The sequence below is a fragment of the Salvelinus sp. IW2-2015 genome, linkage group LG20, assembly GCF_002910315.2.
Source record: "Salvelinus sp. IW2-2015 linkage group LG20, ASM291031v2, whole genome shotgun sequence".
NCBI classification, from domain to species: Eukaryota; Metazoa; Chordata; class Actinopteri; order Salmoniformes; family Salmonidae; genus Salvelinus; species Salvelinus sp. IW2-2015.
The window spans coordinates 46,964,006-46,987,455 of record NC_036860.1 but is presented as its reverse complement, the minus strand read 5'-3'; the positions used below and the strand labels follow the sequence as shown (position 1 = coordinate 46,987,455).

The window sequence follows — 23,450 nt, the reverse complement described above, 5'->3', positions numbered from 1 at the left end:
TCTTCAACACGGGGGCCTCTCAGGGGTGCGTGCTCAGTCCCCTCCTGTACTCCCTGTTRACCCATGACTGCATGGCCAGATATGATTCCAACACCATCATTAAGTTTGCCGACGACACAAAAGTTGAAGGCCTGATCAGCGACAACGATGAGACAGCCTATAGGAAGGAGGTCAGAGACCTGGCCGTGTGGTGCCAGGATAACAACTCTCCCCTCAATGTGATCAGACAAAGGAGATATTTGTGGACTACAGGAAAGGAGGATGAGCAGCGCCCCCATTCTCAATGACAGGGCTGTAGTGGAGTAGGTTGGAGCTTAAAGTTCCTTGGTGTCCACGTCAACCAAACAAACTATGCATGATCCACACACCAGACAGTTGTGAAGAGGGCACGACAAAAGCCTAATTCCCTCGAGACTGAAAAGATTTGGCATGGGTCCTAGATCCTCAAAAAGTTCTACAGCTGCACCATCGAGAGCATCCTGACTGGTTGCATCACTGCCTGGTATGGCAACTGCTCGGCCTCCGACCGCAAGGCACTACAGAGGGTAGTGCGTACAGCCCAGTACATCACRYGGGCCAAGCTTCCTGCCACCCAGGACCTCTATACCAGGCGGTGTCAGAGGAAGGCCCTAATAATTGTTAGACTCCAGCCACCCTAGTCATAGACTGTTCTCTCTGCTACCACACAGCAAGCGGTACCGGAGTGCCTATTCTAGGTCCAAAAGGCTTCTTAACAGCTTCTACCCCCAAGCCATAAGACTCCTTAACAGCTAATCAAAAGGCTACCCAGACTATTTGCTTTCCCCCCCCCCCCTTTATACGCTGCTGCTACTCTGTTTATTATCTCCGCATAGTCACTTTAACTCTACCTACATGTACATATTACCTCAATTACCTCGACTAACCTGTGCCCCGCACATTGACTCTGTACCGATACTCCCTGTATATAGCCTCGCCACTGTTATTTTACAACTGCTCTTTAATTATTTGTTATCTTTTACTTATCTATTTTTTACTTAACACTTATTTTTCTTAACACTGCATTGTTGGTTAACGGCTTGTAAGTAAGCAATTCATTGTAAAGTCTACACCTGTTGTATTTTGAGCATGTGACAAATAACATTTGATTTGTTTTTGACCACTCAAACATGACTAAGTTGATGTCCTTACATAATTTCCATTAGCTATCAGCTGACAAACAAAAGATGAGTAYGCTTTTATGTAAGTGTTGTTTTTGAGAGGTTGGCCATGAGAGAGTGTGTCTGTTAGGTGCTGCTGTTTATCCTCCTCAGGTCCTCTGTGAGATGCTGCCAGACAGTGTGTGTGTATGTGTGTGTGTGTACGGGTGTGTGGGTGGATGTATTAAGATATGCAGTTAACAAACATGTTTTTTTTCTGCATAACTAGTTTGATTCCCTCGACTTGCACTGCAATTTAAGAACTGAACAATTCCAGCGTCATATACTACACTGAACAAAAACATAAACGCAACATGTAAAGTGTTCMTCCTATGTTTTATGAGCTGAAATAAAAGATCCCAGAAATGTTCCGTACGCACAAAAAGCTTATTTCTCTCAAATTTTGTGCACAAATTTGTTTACATCCCTGTTAGTGTGCATTTCTCCATTTCCAAGATAATCCATCCACCTGACAGGTGTAGCATATRYAGAAGCTGATTAAACAGRATGATCATTACACAGGTGCACCTTGTGACGTGGACAATAAAAGGCCACTAAAATMTTCGGTTTTGTCACACAATAATGCCACAGATGTCTCAAGTTTTCAGGGAGCGTGCAATTGGCATGCTAACTGCAGGAATGTCCACGAGAGTTGTTGCCAGAGAATTTAATGTGCATTTCTCTACCATAAGCCACCTCCAACGTCGTTTTAGAGAGTGGCAGTACGTTCAACCGGCCTCACAACCGCAGAACACGTGTATGCGAGTGGTTTGCTGATGTCAACGTTGTGAATAGAGCATGTTTGGGATGCTCTGGATCGACGTGTACGACAGTGTATTCCAGTTCCCGCCAATAACCAGCAACTTTGCACAGCCATTGAAGAGGAGTGGGACAACATTCCACAGGCCAGAATAAACAGCCTGATCAACTATATACAAAGGGAGATGTGTTGCGTTGCATGATGCAAATGATGGTCACGCCAAATACTGACTGTTTTTCTGATCCATGCCCCTTCCTATTTTTTTAAGTATCTGTGACCAACAGATGCATATCTGTATTACCAGTCATGTGAAATCCATAGATTAGGGCCTAATGAYWTTKTTTCAATTGACTGATTTCCTTATATGAACTGTAACTCAGTAAAATCTTTGAAATTGTTGCATGTTGTGTTTATATTTTTGTTCAGTATATATTGGGACAGTGCATTTTTTTCTTCTTTTGCCTGTATACTCCAAAGGTTTGGATTTAAACTAAAACAATGACTATACAGTTAAAGTGCCAAATGTCAGCTTAAATTTGAGTGTATTTTCATCCATATCGGGTGAACCGTTTCGAAATTACAGCACTTTTTGTACATAGTCCCCACATTTTAGGACACCAAAGGTTTTGGGACAAATTTAATTACAGTATATGTGTATTAAAGTAATAAAAAGTTACGTTTTTGGTCCCATATTCATACCACACAATGACTACATCAAGCTTCTGACTACACATTTCTTGGATGCATTTGCTGTTTGTTTTGTTTGTGTTTCAGATTATTTTGTGCCCAATAGAAGTAAATGGTAAATAATGTATTGTGTTATTTTGGAGTCACTTTTATTGTAAATAAGAATAGAATGTTTCTAAACACGTCTACATAATGTGATGCTACCATGATTACGGATAATCCTGAATTAATCCTGAATAATGATGAGTGACAAAGTTACAGACGCACAAATATCATACCCTCAAGACATGCTAACCTCTCACCATTTTTGGGGGGTATGATATTTGTGCATCTGTAACTTTCTCACCCATCATTCAGGATTATCCATAATTATGGTAGCATCCACATTAAAGTAGAAATGTTTAGAAACATATTTGTTCTTAACTGACTTGACGCGTTAAATAAATGTTTTTAAAGTGTGAATTTGTCCCAAAACTTTTGGTCCCCTAAAATGGAACTATGCACTGAAAGTGCTGTAATTTATAAACGGTTCACACGATATGGATGAAAATACCCTCATATTAAAGCTGACAGTATGCACTTTTTCATTGTTTTATTTAAATTCCAAACCTTTGGAGTATAGAGCCAAAAGAAGAAAATAATTAGGGAGGGCACTGTAGATAACTGTCATTGTCATATATAATATGGCACACGATACACACTTCATACTCACCCACATGTATTGTCCAGTCAAAGGGATTAGAATGAAGAATGATCTAATGGTTAATTCCAGGTGCTACTTCTTTTTCAGGTCTCCGTTCGCAGCAGTGGCAGACTACTCCATGACAAGAAACAATGTGATTCAGCTGTGTCTAGAGCTCACCACGATTGTACAGCAGGTAAGCCATCAAACACAGTCCCATATACAGCTGTACCACGAGCTAGCATTACCACTGTTACTGTTTCCCAAAACTGGGTTATAACAAACATTTCTCAAAGGCCTTTTTTCAATTAAGTTAGTCAACACAGGAGCTGTGTGCTCTGCTCTGCTATGGGAAATGACTATATGTGTCATCATGCCCATGGAGAGAGGACAGCCTCTGGCTACTCAAATGTAGCCTTGCCTTTTGTAAAGAGCATGACGGTCTGCGTGCCTACCATACAGTATGTGTGCACGCTGGGAGGATGTGTCTCTCTGTGTTGCTCTAATTCATACTGCGGGAGCAGTGCTGAGCTGTTCCAATAGATATAAATAGGGGAAGGCTGTGACTGTGTAGAGGCATCCGTCTTCACTAGAGCAGGACATGATACTGTTGGGGAAGTGCTGCAGGGAGGGAGGGAGTGTTAGTTCAGCGCTGGGTCCTGCAGGGATTGGCACAAGGACAGGCAGGCACATACGAGAGGCAGTGGTGTAGGACGCACCCCCGCAGTCCACCCAAAAGCTCAGGGCCCCCCAGATAGCATATGAACACATCATAAGCCATAACAAAATGTTTAGAATTACAGGAAGATAGCTTTAAAACTGCAACATTTTCTCTCAGCCTCATGGATTTCTTTTAGGATAGCATAAGGTTAGCTATGAAACTGCACATTTTTCTCTCAGCCTTATGGCAAAATGTATAGAATTGCATGAGATTAGATAGGGGGGGGCTTGCTTAGACCTTGCGGGGGACCTCGCGAAACTGTGCTATGCCACTTAGGAGAGGGTCTGGTCCAAGACTGGGGAGGTGCTCCAAAATTGGTGACATTGGTGCTGAACCTCTCTGTTCTTTGCAAATAGCCACTTTGTTATAACTGGAATAATAGTCACTTCTCTGACACATTGTCCTGTGGTAACCTCTGCCTCTCCATCTGACTCTGTTTTTCAGGACTGTTCTGTGTATGAGACAGAAAATAAGATTCTGCATGTGGTGAGTGGGCACACTTATTTCAATTCCCTTCAACACATCCAAACAGAATTAGAATCGCCATAATTTAGTTACTGGCTGGCGACTCATCCCTAATCGATCTAAAATCACTGTTCACTCTTTTCCCCTTCGCACCATCCTTCCCTTTTCCAGTGTAAGACTCTATCTGGAGTGTGTGATCACATCATCTCTCTGTCCTCTGACCCGATGGTGTCTCAGTCAGCCCATTTGGAGGTAGTTCAGCTGGCCAACATCAAGTCTACTGAGGGACTGGTAAGACTCCCCAGTTACTCAGGCATACATAATAGAAGGTATTGTGCCTTGCACTTACTTTCTCTATCTCACACAAATACAAAACAGGCACTCTTTCTGGGTAATAGATCAATATTATGGGTAACTCCTATAACCAGTGCATTCGGATAGTATTCAGACCCCTTGACTTTTTCCACATTTTGTTACGTTACAGCCTTATTGTAAAATGTATTAAATTACTTTTTTTCTTCATCAATCTACACACAATACACCATAACAAAGCTAAAACAGGTTTTTAGAAATGTTTGCAAAAAAAACAAACAAACAGAAATACCTTATTTACATAAGTATTCAGACCCTTTGCTATGAGACTCGAAATTGAGCTCAGGTGCATCCTGTTTGCATTGATCATCCTTGAGATGTTTCTACAACTTAATTGGAGTCGACCTGTGGTAAATTCAATTGATTGGACATGATTTGGAAAGTCACATACCGGTCTATATAAGGTCCCACAGTTGACACTGCATGTCAGAGCAAAAACCAAGCCATGAGGTTGAAGGAAAATCCGAGACAGGATTGTGTCAAGACACATATCTGGGGAAGGGTACCAACACATTTCTGCTGCATTGAAGGTCCCCAAGAACACAGTGGCCTTCATCATTCTTAAATGGAAGAAGTTTGGAACCACCAAGACTCTTCCTAGAGCTGGCCGCCTGGCCAAACTGAGCCATCGGGGGAGAAGGGCCTTGGCCATGGAGGTGATCAAGAACCCAATGGTCACTCTGACAGAGCTCCAGAGTTCCTCTGTGGAGATGGGAGAACCTTCGAGAGGGACAACCGTCTCTGCAGCACTCCACCAATCAGGCCTTTATTCCAGACGGAAGCCACTCCTCAGTAAAAGGCACATGACAGCCCGCTTGGAGTTTGCCAAAAGGCACCTAAAGGACTCTCAGACCATGAGAAACAAGATTCTCAGGTCTGATGAAACCAAGATTGAACTCTTTGATCTGAATGCCAAGCGTCACATCTGGAGGAAACCTGGCATTATCCCCAAGGTGTAGCATGGTGGTGGCAGCATCATGCTGTGGGGATGTTTTTCAGCAGCACGGACTGGGAGACTAGTCAGGATCGAGGGAAAGATGAATAGAGCGAAGTACAGAGATCCTTGATGAAAACCTGCTCCACAGCACTGAGGACCTCAGACTGGGGCATAGGTTCAACTTCCAACAGGACAACGACCCTAAGCACACAGCCAGACGACACAGGAGTGGCTTCGGGACAAGTCTCTGAATGTCCTTGAGTGGTCCAGCCAGAGCCCGGAATTTAACTTCTTATGGCTGCAATCCCGTTAACGGGATGATATGACAACAGCCAGTGAAAGTGCAGGGCGCCAAATTCAAACAACAGAAATCTCATAATTAAAATTCCTCAAACATACATGTATCTTATACCATTTTAAAGGTAATCTTGTTGTTAATCGCACCAAAGTGTCCGATTTCAAATAGGCTTTTCATCGAAAGCACCACAAACGATTATGTTAGGTTACCACCAACTCACAGAAAAATTCAGCCATTTTTCCAGCCAAAGAGAGGAGTCACAAAAAGCACAAATAGAGATAAAATTCATCACTAACCTTTGATGATCTTCATCAGATGACACTCATAGAACTTCATGTTACACYATACATATATGTCTTGTTTGATTAAGTTCATATTTATATCCAAAAACCTCAGTTTACATTGGCGCCATGTTCAGAAATGCCTCCAAAATATCCGTAGAAATTGCAGAGAGCCACGTCAAATAACAGAAATACTCATCATAAACTTTGATGAAAGATAATGTTTTACATAGAATTAAAGATACACTTGTTCTTAATGCAACCGCTGTGTCAGATTTCAAAAAGCTTTACGGCAAAACACAATATTCAATAATCTGAAAACAGCGTTCAGCCACAAAAGCAAGCCATACAGTTACCCGCCAAATTGTGCAGTCAACAAACTCATAAAAAGCATTATAAATCTTCACTTTGCTGATCTTCGTCGGAATGCACTCCCAGGACTCCCACTTCCACAAGAAATGTTCGTTTTGTTCGGTAATGTCCATTTTTTATGTCCAAATAGCTATTTTTGTAGCATGTTTGGTAAACAAATGTTTTTAACATAAATCTTGAATAACGTTCCAACTGGAGAATTACATTGACTTCAGATGAGCGATGGAACAGAGCTCCCTCTCATGTGAACGCACATGGTCAAAGAATGGCAGACCTGACTAATTCCCCTCTCATTCGGCCCCCCTTCACAGTAGAGGCATCAGACAAGGTTCTACAGACTGTTGACATCTAGTGGAAGCCGTAGGAAGTGCAAACTCATCCATATCTCGCTGTGATTTCAATAGGATCTTGGTTGAAAATCGACCAGCCTCAGAATTTCCACTTCCGGTTTGGATTTTTGAATTCTGTTATACTCACAGACACAATTCAAACAGTTTTAGAAACTTCAGAGTGTTTCCTATCCAATACTAATAATAATATGCATATATTAGCAACTATGACTGAGGAGCAGGCCGTTTACTCTGGGCACCTCTGTGCACCTTTCATCCAAGCTACTCAATACTGCCCCTGCAGCCATAAGAAGTTAACCTGATCGAACATCTCTGGAGAGACCTGAAAATAGCTGTGTAAATAGCTGTGAAAATAGCTGTGCCAACCTGACAGAGCTTGAGAGGATCTGCAGAGAAGAATGTGAGAAACTCCCCAAAAACAGGTGTGCCAAGCTTGTAGTATCATACCCAAGAAGAATCGAGGCTGTAATCGCTGCCAAAGGTGCTTCAACAAAGTACTGAGTAAAGGGTTTGAATATTTATGTAAATGTGATATTTCTGTTGTTTTTTTCAATTCTAAAAAGCTGTTTTTGCTTTGTTATTATGGGGTATTGTGTGTAGATTGATGGGGAGGAACAATTTAATCAATTTTAGAATAAGTCTGTAAGGTAACAAAATGTAGAAAAAGTGAAGGCGTCTGAATACTTTCCGAATACACTGTATTTACTTAGTAGATTTCTCCTGTACAATATGTGGACACAAACTGTTATCTAAAGCCTCCATGTTTGCTCTGACTTGCACTTAGATATGACTGTCCTGCTTGGGGCTGTAAGCTCCCACCCCCACACACAAACATATGCACAGACCACACAGAGGGCCACAGAGCTTTTCACATACAGTACAGTCAATATAACCTGCACAGAGGAGTGGGCCGAATGGGACAAAAATAAACCTCTTACTCTCATCTCACTCAGACTGAAATGCACTGAGTGTGTGTGTTTGTGTGTGTGTGTGTCTATTTGTTATGCACTTACAGCCCATCGAAGGGCAGGCTTGAGCATTTTAGTACGTTTGTCTGTTTGCCTCTACGATTGACAGGGACCGATTTAATATTTACAATATGGATTTATGGAGATGTTATATGTATCTTTTAAACTGAATTAATTTCTGTGTTTGTTATGTACTGTATATGGATGTGTGAACTTGTCAGGATATGGCTGTAAGCTACCTCTCTCTGTCTCTCTATAGGGCATGTACATCAAATCGACATATGACGGCCTGCATGTCATCACTGGAACTACAGAGGGAGTGAGTATATCTTCAACATGCTCAGTCAGGGCTATGAAGCCATTTGGCATGTAGATCATTRTCCTATGATACAGACGGAGAAGTGTCACTCATGGCTGTGTCACAGTGAATCCCATTAATGACAGTGAACAGCATCAGGCCAATCAGTGTTTATAGCTGTGTGATGTGTCWTCCTCTCCATAAGTCTRTGGCTGACCGCTGTAAGAAAATCCACGCAGGCGATGAAGTCATCCAGGTCAATCATCAGACAGTGGTGCGTCTCTCTCTCTCTTCTTACCTTATATTATCTCTCTGCCCATCCCCTTTATCTTATTCTCATCTTACGTTTACATACTGGTATATGACTACCCTATGATTACTACTATGCTTGTGTGAAAGGTCACCTTATGTGTTTTTCATTGTGTGTTTGTGTGTGTTTGTTGGCATGTGGCGCTAGGTGGGCTGGCAGTTAAAGAACTTGGTGAATTCTTTGCGCGGGGATCCCGGGGGTGTTATGCTGACTCTGAAGAAGCGCCCACAGAGCACACTCACATCCACCCCAGCACTACTGAAGAACATGAGATGGAAACCCTTAGCCCTGCAAGTATGACAACACTTTCAACCTCCACACAACTGATGAATGTTTATTTTWATTTTWAAWWTTTTTCCACATTTATTTAACCAGGTAGGCTAGTTGAGAACAAGTTCTCATTTACAACTGCGACCGGGCCAAGATAAAGCAAAGCAGTTTGACACATACAACAACACAGAGTTACACATGGAACAAACAAACATACAGTCAATAATACAGTAGAAAAAAAGTATATATACAGTGTGTGCAAATGAGGTAAGATAAGGGAGGTAAGGCAATAAAATAGGCCATAGTGGCGAGGTAATTACGATATAGCAATTAAACACTGGAGTGATAGATGTGCAGAAGATGAATGTGCAAGTAGATATACTGGGGTGCAAAGGAGCAAAATAAATAAATAAATACAGTATGGGGATGAGGTAGTTGGATGGGCTATTTACAGATGAGCTATGTACGGTTGCAATGATCTGTGAGCTGCTCTGATATCTGGTGCTTGAAGTTAGTGAGGGAGATAAGAGTCTCCAGCTTCAGAGATTTTTGCAGTTCGTTCCAGTCATTGGCAGCAGAGAACTGGAAGGAAAGGCGGCCAAGGGAGGAATTGGCTTTGGGGGTGACCATTGAAATATACCTGCTGGAGTGCGTGCTGTGGGTGGGTGCTGCTATGGTGACTAGTGAGCTGAGATAAGGCGGTGCTTTACCTAGCAAAGACTTGTAGATGACCTGGAGCCAGTGGGTTTGGCGAGTATGAAGCGAGGGCCAGCCAATGAGAGCATACAGGTCGCAGTGGTGGGTAGTGTATGTGTGGCCGAATCTGAAATAACACACTATTCCCTTTATAGTGCTTACTTTATAGCATATATGGAATAGGGTGGTATTTCAGACACAGCCTGTGTGTTAGTGAGAMGTGATTTATATACGGTATACCTCTATCTTATCAGTAGGTTAATAACTGAGATGGTGTGTGAACTTTTGCATGTGCATAGTATGTGACTGTCTGTGCATGGTGTTGGTGAGTATGCAATCAGGAGAGTGCATTTGTATGTTAGTGGGTCTCGGTAAAGCAGTGAGTTTTTGTGACTGTGTCTGTCTGTGTGCCATATTCTGCCCCAAAACGTTGTGTAATATAGGTGTTGTATCTGAACTGGTGCGTGGAGGAAGCGTGTGTGTGAGGGGCATTTGTGACTTCATCCCTGCCCCCCCTCTGAGTCCCATGCTGGGCTAAGTGCTGTTTTCCTCCCTCTCCCRTGGGTCCCTGACCAACTGGAGCGCATCAGAGCTCTGCCGCCTCCTGATCCCACCCATCTTACCCATCTCCCCTTTTCCTTTACCTCTTCTCTGCTACCTCTCTTCTCCTCTCCCRACCTTCCTCTCCCTCTTGTTTCATCATGCATCCAGATTCAGTTATTGTCTTATGCTTTGAATTTATAGTTCATTATAGTTCATGCAAAGGATCAAATATATTTTCCATTTCCTAACCCTGCCTCTAGCCATTCTCCAACTGAGAAACAAGCAATTCCCACATATTGAATCTCTAATGGTTTGATTAAGCGTAGTCTTAAACTGTTTACGAGACTACACATCACTGCAGTATGTCAGAAAACTAACCCCCTCTCTCTCTCTCTCTCTCTCTCTCTTCCTCTTCTTCCCCCCCTCTTTATCTCTCTCCTCACAGCCCATCATCCCTCAGAGCCCCAGCAGCAGTGTGGCCACGCCCACCAGTACCCTGAGCACCCCGTCCAGGAGAGACAGCTGTGCCCTGCAGGACCTCTTCATCCCCCCGCCCCCTGATGAACCATACACCCCCAGGTACACACACAAGCTGCCTCACTATGACATACTGTATGCCTTACCTTAGGGATTACAGTGTAGTCACTGTTCATATGTTGTGAGTAAGCTAACTGCAGTGAAATATTGTACAATGGTTTACCTGTGTAATTACGATAGTCTGTGTACTTAGTCAGTTTGTTCCCTTTTGAGGGGTGATATATGTGCCTTGTAGTATATGAGTTTGTTTAGGTTTACCTACGCAGTCGATGCTCCATAGGCAAACAGACTCTCTCCATGATCTGTGCTGCAGAGATGACAAGGGYAATCTACCAGGTGACGACGACCTCCAAGCTGAAGTCCCGGTAGCKAAGGGCTCTGAGTCCCCCAACTCCTTCCTGGACCAGGAGTGTCGCCGACGTTTTCCTCTGGTGGAGGAGGATGCCGTTCTCTACTGCTACGAGTACGACCAGAACCATGGACCTCCACTTGCACGCAGGGACAGCACTCCCACTTATGGTATGACCCAGTCCAAGCCTGCATATTTGTATGAGGGATGTCAGCCCCCTACATACTGTATGGTYAGATCAAGTCCAAGCCTGTGTGTTTGTATGAGGGATGTCAATCCCCCACATATGGTATGACCCAGTCCAAGGCTGTGTGTTTGGATGTGGGATGTCAATRRCCCACATATGGTATGACCCAGTCCAAGGCTGTGTGTTTGGATGTGGGATGTCAATCTCCCACATATGGTATGACCCAGTCCAAGGCTATGTTTTTGGTTGTGGGATGTCAATCCCCCAAATATGGCATTAACCCAGTCCAAGAATGTGTGTTTGGATGTGGGATGTCAATCTCCCACATATGGCATGACCCAGTCCAAGGCTGTGTGTTTGGATGAAGGATGCCTGTGGTGCACTTGTTCCTATGCAATCCCTTCTGTGTTTGTAATGTTAGTGTTTGTGTCACTGTGGTGTTAATATAGGCTGTTTGTAGCTCTTTGATGTTCCTGGGTAGGTCTGTAATGTTGTATGTTATCTGTGCTGTGTGCTCCAGGCAGGCTTAGACCCATCTCCATGCCAGTGGAATATAACTGGGTGGGAGACTATGAAGACTCGTCCAAGCTGAAAAGAGAGAGCAGGAGAGGTGAGTGGGAGGCTGGGATGGAGAGAGGGGAAAGATAAAGATAGAGGGGAGACAGAAAGAGAGAGATAAAGCAGCAGAGGTGTGGGTGGATATCTCTCATAATTGGGCCAGGGACGGGTTTTCTACCTCCCCATCTCAGATGTCTTAGCCAAGGGACCAGGAGGCTGAGCACCCATGTGAGGCAGGGCTCTGTGCATGATAGATATGATACTGAATTAGCTATCCTCCTCTTTATCTGTCCCTCTTTTCCGGTATCTTCTTTCTGTGTATCTTAATTAGTCCTTCCTGCTCTCTCTCTTCCTCTCTCACCTCTTTCTCTCGGTCTCTTTCTCTGCTTTTGGGTCTTGAAAGTACTGTATGTCGTTGCCTTGGCAACTGTAGCCAGGATCTTCCCAAGATTCGTGCCTTTCATTGGTTGCTGCCAAGCCCAGTGGCAAACAGAGTAGGAAGAGAGCGAATGGCCTTGTTTCAGTCTGAGAGGCAGACATTGTGATGTTGTGTTTATGATTCCTGAAGGGGGTGGTGGCAGTCAGTCTATTGTTCCTGTGGCTCTCCAGCATCAGTGAGGGTGCTATATTTATCTGCCTTTTTGGCAAGAGGCAGTATCTTTGACATATTGAATTTCTTCCTGAATGCAACATTTATTTCTATTTTTGAGGGAAATGCCCTGCAAATATCAAAATAATGACAGTCCTTTAGGAATAGCTATGTTGTTTCAGTGCAGTAATGGAGTTTGAGTGAAGTCTAGATGTTTGTCTGAATGACAAGGCAGAGTAAAGCCTTAGAGCCCTAAAGTCGAATGCCTGGACACACCACAGGATTACACAAAACATCAATTACACTTCCCAATGATATGACCCACAAAACTAGCCCATAAGTCAGATGGAGGACATTTGTCAATGGGCCTTGCTCCAGTCTTAAGGCCCTAATGCTCACAAGTCACACAACTGTCCACTTTCATCCAAGCAATCATTACACAATCTCTAGAATTGGATTTTGGCTTGGCTTGTTTTTCCGCTGTTGTTTAAGTTGGCATTAAAATCTCTTAAGGATCYGACCCTTCAGCTCAATTTCCGCCCAAAATGACCATACTCAGGACCTTTAGCAGGGATATGCATATTATTGATACTATTTGACAGGAAACACTTTGAAGTTTGTGGAGATGTGAAATTAATGTAGGAGAATATAACACATTAGATCTGGTAAAAGACAAAACAAACAAAAAAACATGCATTCTCTATTTTTATTGCATCATCTTTGAAATGCAAAAGAAAGGCCATACATTGACATAGGAAGCTGGGTGTAATTTAGATGTTTCCCACAAGAGGGAAGCAGTGTGTGTGCAAAGTTTCAGACTGATACATTCAAGAATGAGAGATCTACATAATATTTTGTATCAAGTCTCCCAGGTGTCCCGAGTATACCCAAATGTACCCAAGTGGCCAAATTCGGAACATACAAAAATGCTATGGTAATAAAATATGTAAGTTTACACACTCCGAGGAATGTCATACATGATGGATCATTAGCTTCCATACATAAAAGGTACTAACCTTCACACCTCTAGATTGCCGGGCGGGGGTAGGGTGTGTAGCAAGACACAGCAGGGGGTCAGACTGGAGGATTCAGGTCCTACGTTTGAATGAGTGGGGGATGGAGGAGTCTCTATACACCACACATACACTACCGGTCAAAAGCTTTGCCTTGATAACAGCTTTGCACACTCTTGGCATTCTCTCAACCAGCTTCATGAGGTAGTCACCTGGAATACATTTCAATTAACAGGTGTGCCTTCTTAAAAGTTCATTTGTGGATTTCTTTCCTTCTTAATGCATTTGAGAATCAGTTGTGTTGTGACAAGGTAGGGTTGATATACAGAAGATAGCCCTATTTGGTAAAATACCAAGTCCATATTATGTGAAGAAAAATAAGCAAAGAGAAACAACAGTCTATCATTACTTTAAGACATGAAGGTCAGTCAATACGGAACATTTCAAGAACTTTGAAAGTTTCTTCAACTGCAGTCGCAAAAACCATCAAGCGCTATGATGAAACTGGCTCTCATGAGGACCGACACAGGAATGGAAGACCCAGAGTTACCTCTGCTGCAGAGGATAAGTTCATTAGAGTTACCAGCCTCAGAAATTGCAGCCAAAATAAATGAAAAATAAACAGACACATCTCAACATCAACTGTTCAGAGGAGACTGCGTGAATCAGGCCTTCATGGTCGAATTGCTGCAAAGAAACCACTACTAAAGGACACCAATAAGAAGAGACTTGCTTGGGCTAAGAAACACGAGCAATGGACATTAGACCGGTGGAAATTTGTAATTTGGTCTGGAGTCCAAATTGTAGATTTTTGGTTCCAACTGCCGTGTCTTTGTGAGACGCGTTGTGGGTGAACGGATGATCTCCGCATGTGCATTTCCCATCGTAAAGCATTGATGAGGAGGTTTTATGGTGTGGGGGTGCTTTGCTGGTGACACTGTCTGTGATTTATTTCGAATTCAAGGCACACTTAACCAGCATGGCTACCACAGCATTCAGCATCGATACGCCATCCCATCTGGGTTGGGCTTAGTGGGACTATCATTTGTTTTTCAACAGGACAATGACCCAACACACCTCCAAGCTGTGTAAGGGATATTTGACCAAGAAGGAGAGTGATGGAGTGCTGCATCAGATGACCTGGCCTCCACAATCCCCCTGACCTCAACCAAATTGAGATGGTTTGGGATGTGTTATGTGTTATTTCATAGTTGTGATGTCTTCACTGTTATTCTACAATGTAGAAAATAGTAAAAAATAAAGAAAAACCCTTGAATGAGTAAGTGTTCTAAAAATGTTGACCGGTAGTGTATCTATATAGATATTACATAGAGTATGGGGAACACAATCACTATAATGAAATACGAGGACCAATAGCCTATAAGACGCTCAAAAACCACAGCATATCATAGCCAACATAACATACACAGACTATACTAATATATTGTATGCCTTAGGTCTATATATTTTATATACTGTACATATATAGAAATCAAAGACAAATATCTTAAATGAATATGCATCCATTTAAACAACTGGATTAGCACGAGAAGAAAAAAACGTATTTTACTTACAGATATAAAAGTAACGTTACCTTCTCCTTCCAATCTTTCTTTCTCGCAGGACTCCTCGTGTCACTCTCACGGTCAATTTCTGCAATAATATCATCCAAATGTGCATACTTGAAGTTTGATTTAGCATTTATACTCTTAGCAGCCATGTTGTACTTTTTCAGTTTTGAGAAAACTTTGTGGATTTTCAATGGGGAATGAATCGTGTTGCGCGCAGCCATAGGACAATGGCCATTAGTCCTACAAAGGGACATCACATACTCATGTAAAGCCCAGCTCATTGGCTATCTAGCTAGCTATGTTTCAAAATGATAGGTGGTCATTGGAGCAAGAGACGGTCAATCAAGTGAACACCACCCGTCTCATTGGTGCATAATGATGGCTGTCCTTCATGGGCTAATTGACATTTTGTGTAACCGATACGTAACGTAAAATGATTAACAATTTTTGGGTTGCCTTCTAGAGTGTCTGAGGATTGCACAGAAACCAAACTTGACCGGGTGAAACAAGGTTTAGCAGGTTAGATTTCATAGATTGTTTTGTTGCAAGTTGAAAGAGCTGGAATTCATGCAAAGCGCTGTATAAAACATGGATCGTGTTAGGATATAGAAATTGATTTTATCAAACAAAACTATGCTACATTTTGTCTCTGATACCCTCAGGATGACAAATCAGAGCAAGATTACTGAATGTAAGTACATTATATAACGTCAGAGGTGAATGTATCAAACCAGTTGCCTTGATAAAAGTGTTATGTTGTTCTGCACTATCCTCAAACAATAGCATGGTATTTTTTAGCTGTAATAGCTACTGTAAATTGTACACTGTGGTTAGATTAACAACATTTAAGCTTTCTGACCATATAAGACATGTCTATGCCACGGAAAGTTGGCTTTTGTTTACAATGCCATTCAAGTCAAATATTGAGCAGCAACTGTCCCGATTTCTGGGACACTGATCCAGTAGAGGTTTTAACTAAGTTACAGCGCAATTAATATTCAGTAGCTAGAAATGATGTACACATTGTAGGTCTATAGAATCAAATGGCATTAGACAAAGTGATAGAATTGCTGGCCTTTCCTGCTCCCATAGAAAACTCCCTGCTGCGATATGTGAGTCAGAGTGAGGACAAGGCCATGCCAGAGGAGTACCTGACAGGACGCAGCAGGAAGAAGAGTGACAAAAGCAGCCCTGCCCACTACGCCCTCCACCCAGCCCTCCAGATGGAGGTTTCCATGTCCATGTCCAGCTCTGACTCTGCCTCCCTCTACCATGTAAGTCCCATTGGTCCCAGACCCCTGAGACAACACTGACTTATACAGTTTGTTTGTTGTGATTATGGTAAGTTATTTTGAGAACTGATAACAGTGGAGACAGATCAATGTGTATTGCTATCTCTCAATTTCATGTGTGTTATTTTGTAGATGTTTGAACGATCCTCGCTGCTCTCAAGGTCTAGGAAGAAAAGTAAAGGTGAGTTAGTCAAAACCTACAGTTCATACCCCATGTACAGTCTCAAGTATGCAGTACATACAGCTACTGGAGATACATAAATGTATGCTGACGCAGATCACCCAATACAGTCCCTTCACTGCTACCCCTCTCCTACTCTCTCCTCACTTCAGTAGGTGGCTCTCTGTCCTCCATCAGTAAGAGGCGTATCTCCTGTAAGGACCTGGGGCGTGGGGACTGTGAGGGCTGGCTGTGGAAGAAGAAGGATGCTAAAAGTTATTTCTCCCAGAAGTGGAAAAAGTACTGGTTCATCCTGAAAGATACCTGCCTGTACTGGTACATGAATGAGGAGGTGAGTGTGTGAGTGACACTGACAGACTTGCTGATTTGTAGTACCGTGGCTTCCTGTCCTGATTATCTGATCTAAAATGTGAACCATCCCTTTATATTTTTTGTATGTGTCAGAAAATGAATGGGTGTTAGAACAATATATGATATTGTGTTTTTTCCTCCCTCAGGATGAAAAGGCAGAGGGCTTTGTAAGTCTCCCTGAATTCAAGATTGATCGTGCATCTGAGTGCCGTAGGAAGTAGTGAGTACATGTATTTGTGTTTATTTACCGATTCATTCATATTTGAGTCTTGGGGTCTGTTTGTCTCTGTGAACCTCGACGTGTTTGTATACCGATTAATTCATATTTGAGTCTTGTGGTCTGTTTGTCTCTGTGAACCTCGACGTGTTTGTATACCGATTAATTCATARTTGAGTCTTGTGGTCTGTTTGTCTCTGTGAACCTCGACATGTGTTTGTTTGAATATGTCGAGAACGTGTGTGTGTGTGTGTGTGTGTGTCTTTAAATGCAATATATGTTTATGGGTGTCTTGTGTCTCTATGTACAGTACAGAATATGCAGTCTGTGTATGTGCCCCAGGATATTTACAGTATGGTGGAATCTGTCCTTAACATCATGTTTCTGTGTTCCAGTGCTTTCAAGGCCTGCCATCCAAAGATCAAGAGTTTCTACTTTGCAGCAGACAATGTGGATGACATGAATAGGTGAGAGTCACTGTCAGTGATGATTACTGTAGCTGACACAGAGCTGAGATATGAGAGGGGGAGACCGGAAGAGACAAGGAGGTGAGACAGACTGACAGAAACCTGGAAAGTGTAGGAAAATAGGGCCAGGCAGATGACCAGGTGAGCTGATGTGAGATGCAAAAACAACAGGGGATAACAGAATGGTATGTGGTGTGTGAGATCTGGAATGGTGTGTAGCTGTCACGTTTCATTAGTGTTGTTCCCTCACAGGTGGCTGAGTCGTTTGACCATGGCAGTGGCAGGTTACTCGGAGCAGGAGAGGATCCGACAGGACCAGGGTGAGAATACATGAATACACATTAATAAAGCTGGCAATAATAAAGGACAATAGCTGCTTTGTTTGCCCTACTTTAGAAAATCCCCCCACATTGTCTCTTTCTGATGGTGACGTGTCCTCTTTTCTGCTTCTTCCTTGTCATCATCACCAGACTACTGGAGTGAAAGTGACCATGAGGACATGGAGATGCCATCAACCATACCGAAACAGGACAGCCCTCCACCCCCCTACGACAGCTACCCCAGGCCCCCCTCGGCAAGTTAATCTCTCTTTAAAAAGTTAGACAACAACTCTGTGCGTAGTTTTACTATGTTATTTACATTATTGTTACAATGCCATTATATACCTRTCTAGCTGCGTCTCTTCCTTCTTTATCATTCTGGTATTTATATTAATAACCGTTACAATGCCATTACACCTCTCTGTCTGGTTCTCTTTAGGTGTCCCAGATGAGTCCATACCTGGAGCCCAAACACGGCCGCCTCTCCTCTGAAACCTTCCAGTCACACTCCTCTCATGAGGAGTTCCACCCCGAGCCACAGGAGGGCAGCGGGAGCGGCTCCCCTGGTCAGAAGTCTTCCAGCCAACGGCGTTCGTGGCAGGACTTGATTGAGACTCCCCTGGGCAGCACGGGGCTCCACTACCTGCAGACCCTGCCCCTGGAGGAGGCCCTGCTGCGTTCCCCTGGAGGAGGTGGCCTTTCTGTGGAGTACCGCCGCCAGTCAACCCTCCCTGCTCAGCGCAGCCTGCTGCAGGAGCACTATGGCCCACTGCCCCTGCAACTCAGCCCCAGTGTCCCTGTAGAGGCTGGGGGGAAACCCCGTAGCTTCACCCTTCCCCGAGACAGTGGGCTCCATGCCATTCTCTCAGCCTCGGCCAGCGACTCTGACCACAGGGACCACCACCGCTACCAGCTGGCCAGAGACACAGGTGAGACATTACTGAGACATGACTGAGACACAGGACAAAGATGTGGCAGCCACGATGACACCATGAAATGGAGAGACATGACACTGAGGCAGAGAAGAAAGAGATTTGACAACAACCTCACTCTCACTCTCTCTGCCACATTCTAGGATATAACTTGATGGGTATAAATAGTTGAATATACTTAAATGGAAATGTTTACTTGTAGGGTTATAACCTGGTAACCAGTAGTGAGTGACGTTGCTAATTAAAGGCATTGTGCAGACACAGTCTGTGTCACAGACTTTGCTGATTGTCTGAGATTTAGACTAGCCCCATCCCCCATCCCTACAGACCTCCAGGACACTACTCTAAAGTGAAGTGAAATCTTAGTGTCCTAATTGACACTAATTCATCCTGGCAGCKCAACCCCCTCCTCGATGTCTTACAGGCACAGGCACACACACACGCACAATGAAAAACACATAGGGCGACCTTTCACACAAGCATAGTAGTAATCATAGGGTAGTCATATAACAGTATGTAAACGTAAGATGAGAATAAGATAAAGGGGATGGGCAGAGAGATAATATAAGGTAAGAAGAGAGAGAGAGACGCACCACTGTCTGATGATTGACCTGGATGACTTCATCGCCTGCGTGGATTTTCTTACAGCGGTCAGCCAYAGACTTATGGAGAGGAWGACACATCACACAGCTATAAACACTGATTGGCCTGATGCTGTTCACTGTCATTAATGGGATTCACTGTGACACAGCCATGAGTGACACTTCTCCGTCTGTATCATAGGAGAATGATCTACATGCCAAATGGCTTCATAGCCCTGACTGAGCATGTTGAAGATATWCTCACTCCCTCTGTAGTTCCAGTGATGACATGCAGGCCGTCATATGTCGATTTGATGTACATGCCCTATAGAGACAGAGAGAGGTAGCTTACAGCCATATCCTGACAAGTTCACACATCCATATACAGTACATAAAACACAAACACAGAAATTAATTCAGTTTAAAAGATACATATAACACCTCCATAAATCCATATCGTAAATATTCAATCGGACGCTGTCATGTGTAGAGGCAAGCAGACAAATGTACTTAAATGTTCAAGCCTGCCCTAAGATAACAAATAGACACACATACACACACACAAATGCATGCGTGTTTGTGTTTTTTGGGGGGGAGGGGGGTGAGGAAGAATCCTTTCAGCCCATYTTAATGTTGAATTTTGAACAGGACAAAGAAACATGCCTAAGGGGACTTTTTATCTGTCCTAATTTCTCTACTGCTCTCTCTGTAGACTATATCTAACACAAAACATGCAGCAAACACTGCATGATACACTTCAAGAGGCACATATTTACAACTGACCCCCGAATCACACAGCACGTCTCACAAATGCACAACATAGTATGACAACCACCAGACACAAAACCTTTGTGTCTGTTTGAGTCCACAAAGCTTGCCAGATAACTTAACATAAGATAAGAGCTGTGACAATAGCACCATAAGAGGGCAGTATACAGTGCATCCGGGAAAGTATTCAGACCTCTTCACTTTTTCCACATTGTTACGTTACAGCCTTATTCTAAAATGTATTTAATCGTTTTTTTCTCATCAATCTACACACAATACCCCATAATGACGAAGCAAAAACTGAAATACTACATTTACATAAGTATTCAGATCCTTTACTCAGTACTTTGTTGAAGCACCTTTGGCAGCGATTACAGCCTCGAGTCTTCTTGGGTATGACGCTACAAGCTTGGTACACCTGTCTTTTGGGAGTTTCTCCCATTCTTCTCTGCAGATCCTCTCAAGCTCTGTCAGATTGGATGGGGAGTGTTGCTGCACAGCTATTTTCAGGTCTCTCCAGAGATGGTGGCTCCAGAGTTCCTCTGTGGAGATGGGAGAACCTTCCAGAAGGACAACCATCACTGCAGCACTCCACCAATCGGGCCATTAAGGTAGAGTGGCCAGACGGAAGCCACTCCTTTTATTTTTTTATTTATCCTTTATTTAACTAGGCAAGTCAGTTATGAGCAAATTCTTATTTACAATGACGGCCTACCAAAAGCCAAAATGCCTCCTGCGGGGACCGGTGCTGGGATTAAAAATATTTAAAAAAAAAAATATATATATATATATATAGGACAAAACACACATCACGACAAGAGACAACACAACACTACATAAAGAGAGACCTAAGAGGAAAAACATAGCATGGCAGCAACACATGACAACACAGCATGGTAGCAACACAACATGACAACAACATGGTAGCAACACAACATGGCAGCAGCACAAAACATGGTACAAACATTATTGGGCACAAACAGCACAAAGGGCAAGAAGGTAGAGACAACAATACATCACGCAAAGCAGCACAACTGTCAGTAAGAGTGTCCATGATTGAGTCTTTGAATGAAGAGATTGAGATAAAACTGTCCAGTTTGAGTGTTTGTTGCAGCTCGTTCCAGTCGCTAGCTGCAGCGAACTGAAAGGACGAGCGACCCAGGGATGTGTGTGCTTTGTGGACCTTTAACAGAATGTGACTGGCAGAACGGGCGTTGTATGTGGAGGATGAGGGCTGCAGTAGACATCTGAGATAGCAGGGAGTGAGGCCTAAGAGGGTTTTATAAATAAGCATCAACCAGTGGGTCTTGCGACGGGTATACAGAGATAACCAGTTTACAGAAGAGTGATGTGTCCTATAAGGAGCATTGGTGGCAAATCTGATGGCTGAATGGTAAAGAACGTCCAGCCGCTCGAGAGCACCCTTACCTGCTGATCTATAAATTACTTCTCCGTAATCTAGCATGGGTAGGATGGTCATCTCAGTCAGGGTTAGTTTGGCAGCTGGGGTGAAAGAGGAGCGATTACAATAGAGGAAACCAAGTCTAGATGTAACTTTAGCCTGCAGCTTTGATATGTGCTGAGAGAAGGATAGTGTACCATCTAGCCATACTCCCAAGTACTTGTATGAGGTGACTACCTCAAGCTCTAAACCCTCAGAGGTAGTAATCACACCTGTGGGGAGAGGGGCATTCTTCTTCTTCTTCTTCCTTTGTTTCGGAGGTGTTCAGAACAAGGTTAGGGGCAGAGAACTTGTTGAACACTAAGAAAGCTTTGTTGTAAAGCGTTTAACACAACATCCGTTGAGGGGCAGAGCTGAGTATAAGACTGTATCATCTGCATATAAATTAATGAGAGAGCTTCCTACTGCCTGAGCTATGTTGTTGATGTAAATTGAGAAGAGCGTGGGGCCTAGGATCAAGCCTTGGGGTACACCCTTGGTGACAGGCAGTGTCTGAGACAGCAGATGTTCTGACTTTATACACTGCACTCTTTGAGAGAGGTAGTTAGCAAACCAGGCCAAAGACCCCTCAGAGACACCAATACTCCTTAGCCGGCACACAAGAATGGAATGGTCTAATGCAGTGGTTCCCAACCTTTTTATAGTCCTGTACCTCTTCAAACATTCAATCTCCAGCTGCGTACCCCCTCTAGCACCAGGGTCAGCGCACTCTCAAATGTAGTTTTTTGCCATCATTATAAGCCTGCCACACACACACTATACGATGCATTTATTAAACATAAGAATGAGTGTGAGTTTGTCACAACCTGGCTTGTGGGAAGTGACAAAGAGCTCTTATAGGACCAGGGCACAAATACTAATATAATAATAATCAATAATTTTGCTCTCTATTTAGCCATCTTGTATATAAAACCTTATTTGTTCATCAAAAATTATGAATAACTCACCACCGGTTAATGAGAAGGATGTGCTCGAAAGGATGCACATAACTCTGCAATGTTGGGTTGTATTGGAGAGAGTCTCAGTCTTAAATCATTTTCCACACACAGTCTGTGTCACGATTCTCTAAAGTAGAACCCAGAAGCAGACCAGGACAAGGAGAGTAAGACGAAGGTGAGTATTTATTTACAAGTGTAAATGTAGTGATAGAAAAATCCAAGTAGCGGAGCGGGCAGCGGAGGTGAGTTGATTGGAATTGAGTAAGCAGATCCAAGGAAGTAACTGAAGTCACGACGACCAGGTAGGGATGGGATGAGTGTTCCGGGTGAATGACTGTAGACAGAAAAAACGGAGGGAAGTTCAAGCAAGCAAGACGTACAAAACAAACTCTATCAAACTGGAGGCTGATACGCTGGCACAACATACTGTTATGGCTAACGATCCGGCAGGGAATGGATGTCAGGTCAGAGCTTATGAAGTGGAGGGGTGATGATCAGGACCAGGTGTGCAGATAGCTGATGGGATACAGGTGGCGGTAATCAGAGATCTCCCAACTAGCTACGTCGCCCGGCAACCAGACAGGGTGCGTTCCAGGACACCGGAAAAACACTCCAGGAAAAAACACAGGCAAAAACAGACTCAGGAAGCGGGATTCGTGACAGTCTGTGCCTGTATCTAGTGAGGGCCGAGAATCCACTCTCACATAGGTACGTGGTTGAAAAGGGCTTGATCAGTGTCTTAACAGCGCGATTTGCCAAGGCAAGAAACTCTGAGCGCAGCCCTATCCAGAAATCTGGCAGTGGCTTCTGATTTAAATTAAAATTTCACAGAACCGCTTGTTGCAATTTCGATGAGGCTGTCTTGTTCAGATATCGGTAAATGGACTGGAGACAGGGCATGAAAGGGATAACGGATCCAGTTGTTTGTGTCGTCTTGTTTCGGGAAAGT

General features: G+C 43.4%; 1 protein-coding gene across 1 annotated transcript in view; it reads left to right on the top strand.

The window, feature by feature from the left end:
- LOC111980231 (connector enhancer of kinase suppressor of ras 2-like) overlaps positions 1–23,450 on the top strand; it is a 61,365-nt gene that overhangs the window by 27,298 nt on the left and 10,617 nt on the right. Inside the window, exons 4-20 of the mRNA XM_024010917.2 lie at positions 3,416–3,503; positions 4,473–4,514; positions 4,665–4,784; positions 8,331–8,390; positions 8,575–8,643; positions 8,827–8,973; positions 10,634–10,767; positions 11,039–11,244; positions 11,782–11,871; positions 16,085–16,266; positions 16,417–16,465; positions 16,618–16,796; positions 16,963–17,036; positions 17,429–17,500; positions 17,753–17,820; positions 17,971–18,074; positions 18,260–18,749. Of these exons, the coding sequence (XP_023866685.1) occupies positions 3,416–3,503; positions 4,473–4,514; positions 4,665–4,784; positions 8,331–8,390; positions 8,575–8,643; positions 8,827–8,973; positions 10,634–10,767; positions 11,039–11,244; positions 11,782–11,871; positions 16,085–16,266; positions 16,417–16,465; positions 16,618–16,796; positions 16,963–17,036; positions 17,429–17,500; positions 17,753–17,820; positions 17,971–18,074; positions 18,260–18,749 (2,174 nt within the window). The remainder of the gene's footprint in view (positions 1–3,415; positions 3,504–4,472; positions 4,515–4,664; positions 4,785–8,330; positions 8,391–8,574; positions 8,644–8,826; positions 8,974–10,633; positions 10,768–11,038; positions 11,245–11,781; positions 11,872–16,084; positions 16,267–16,416; positions 16,466–16,617; positions 16,797–16,962; positions 17,037–17,428; positions 17,501–17,752; positions 17,821–17,970; positions 18,075–18,259; positions 18,750–23,450) is intronic.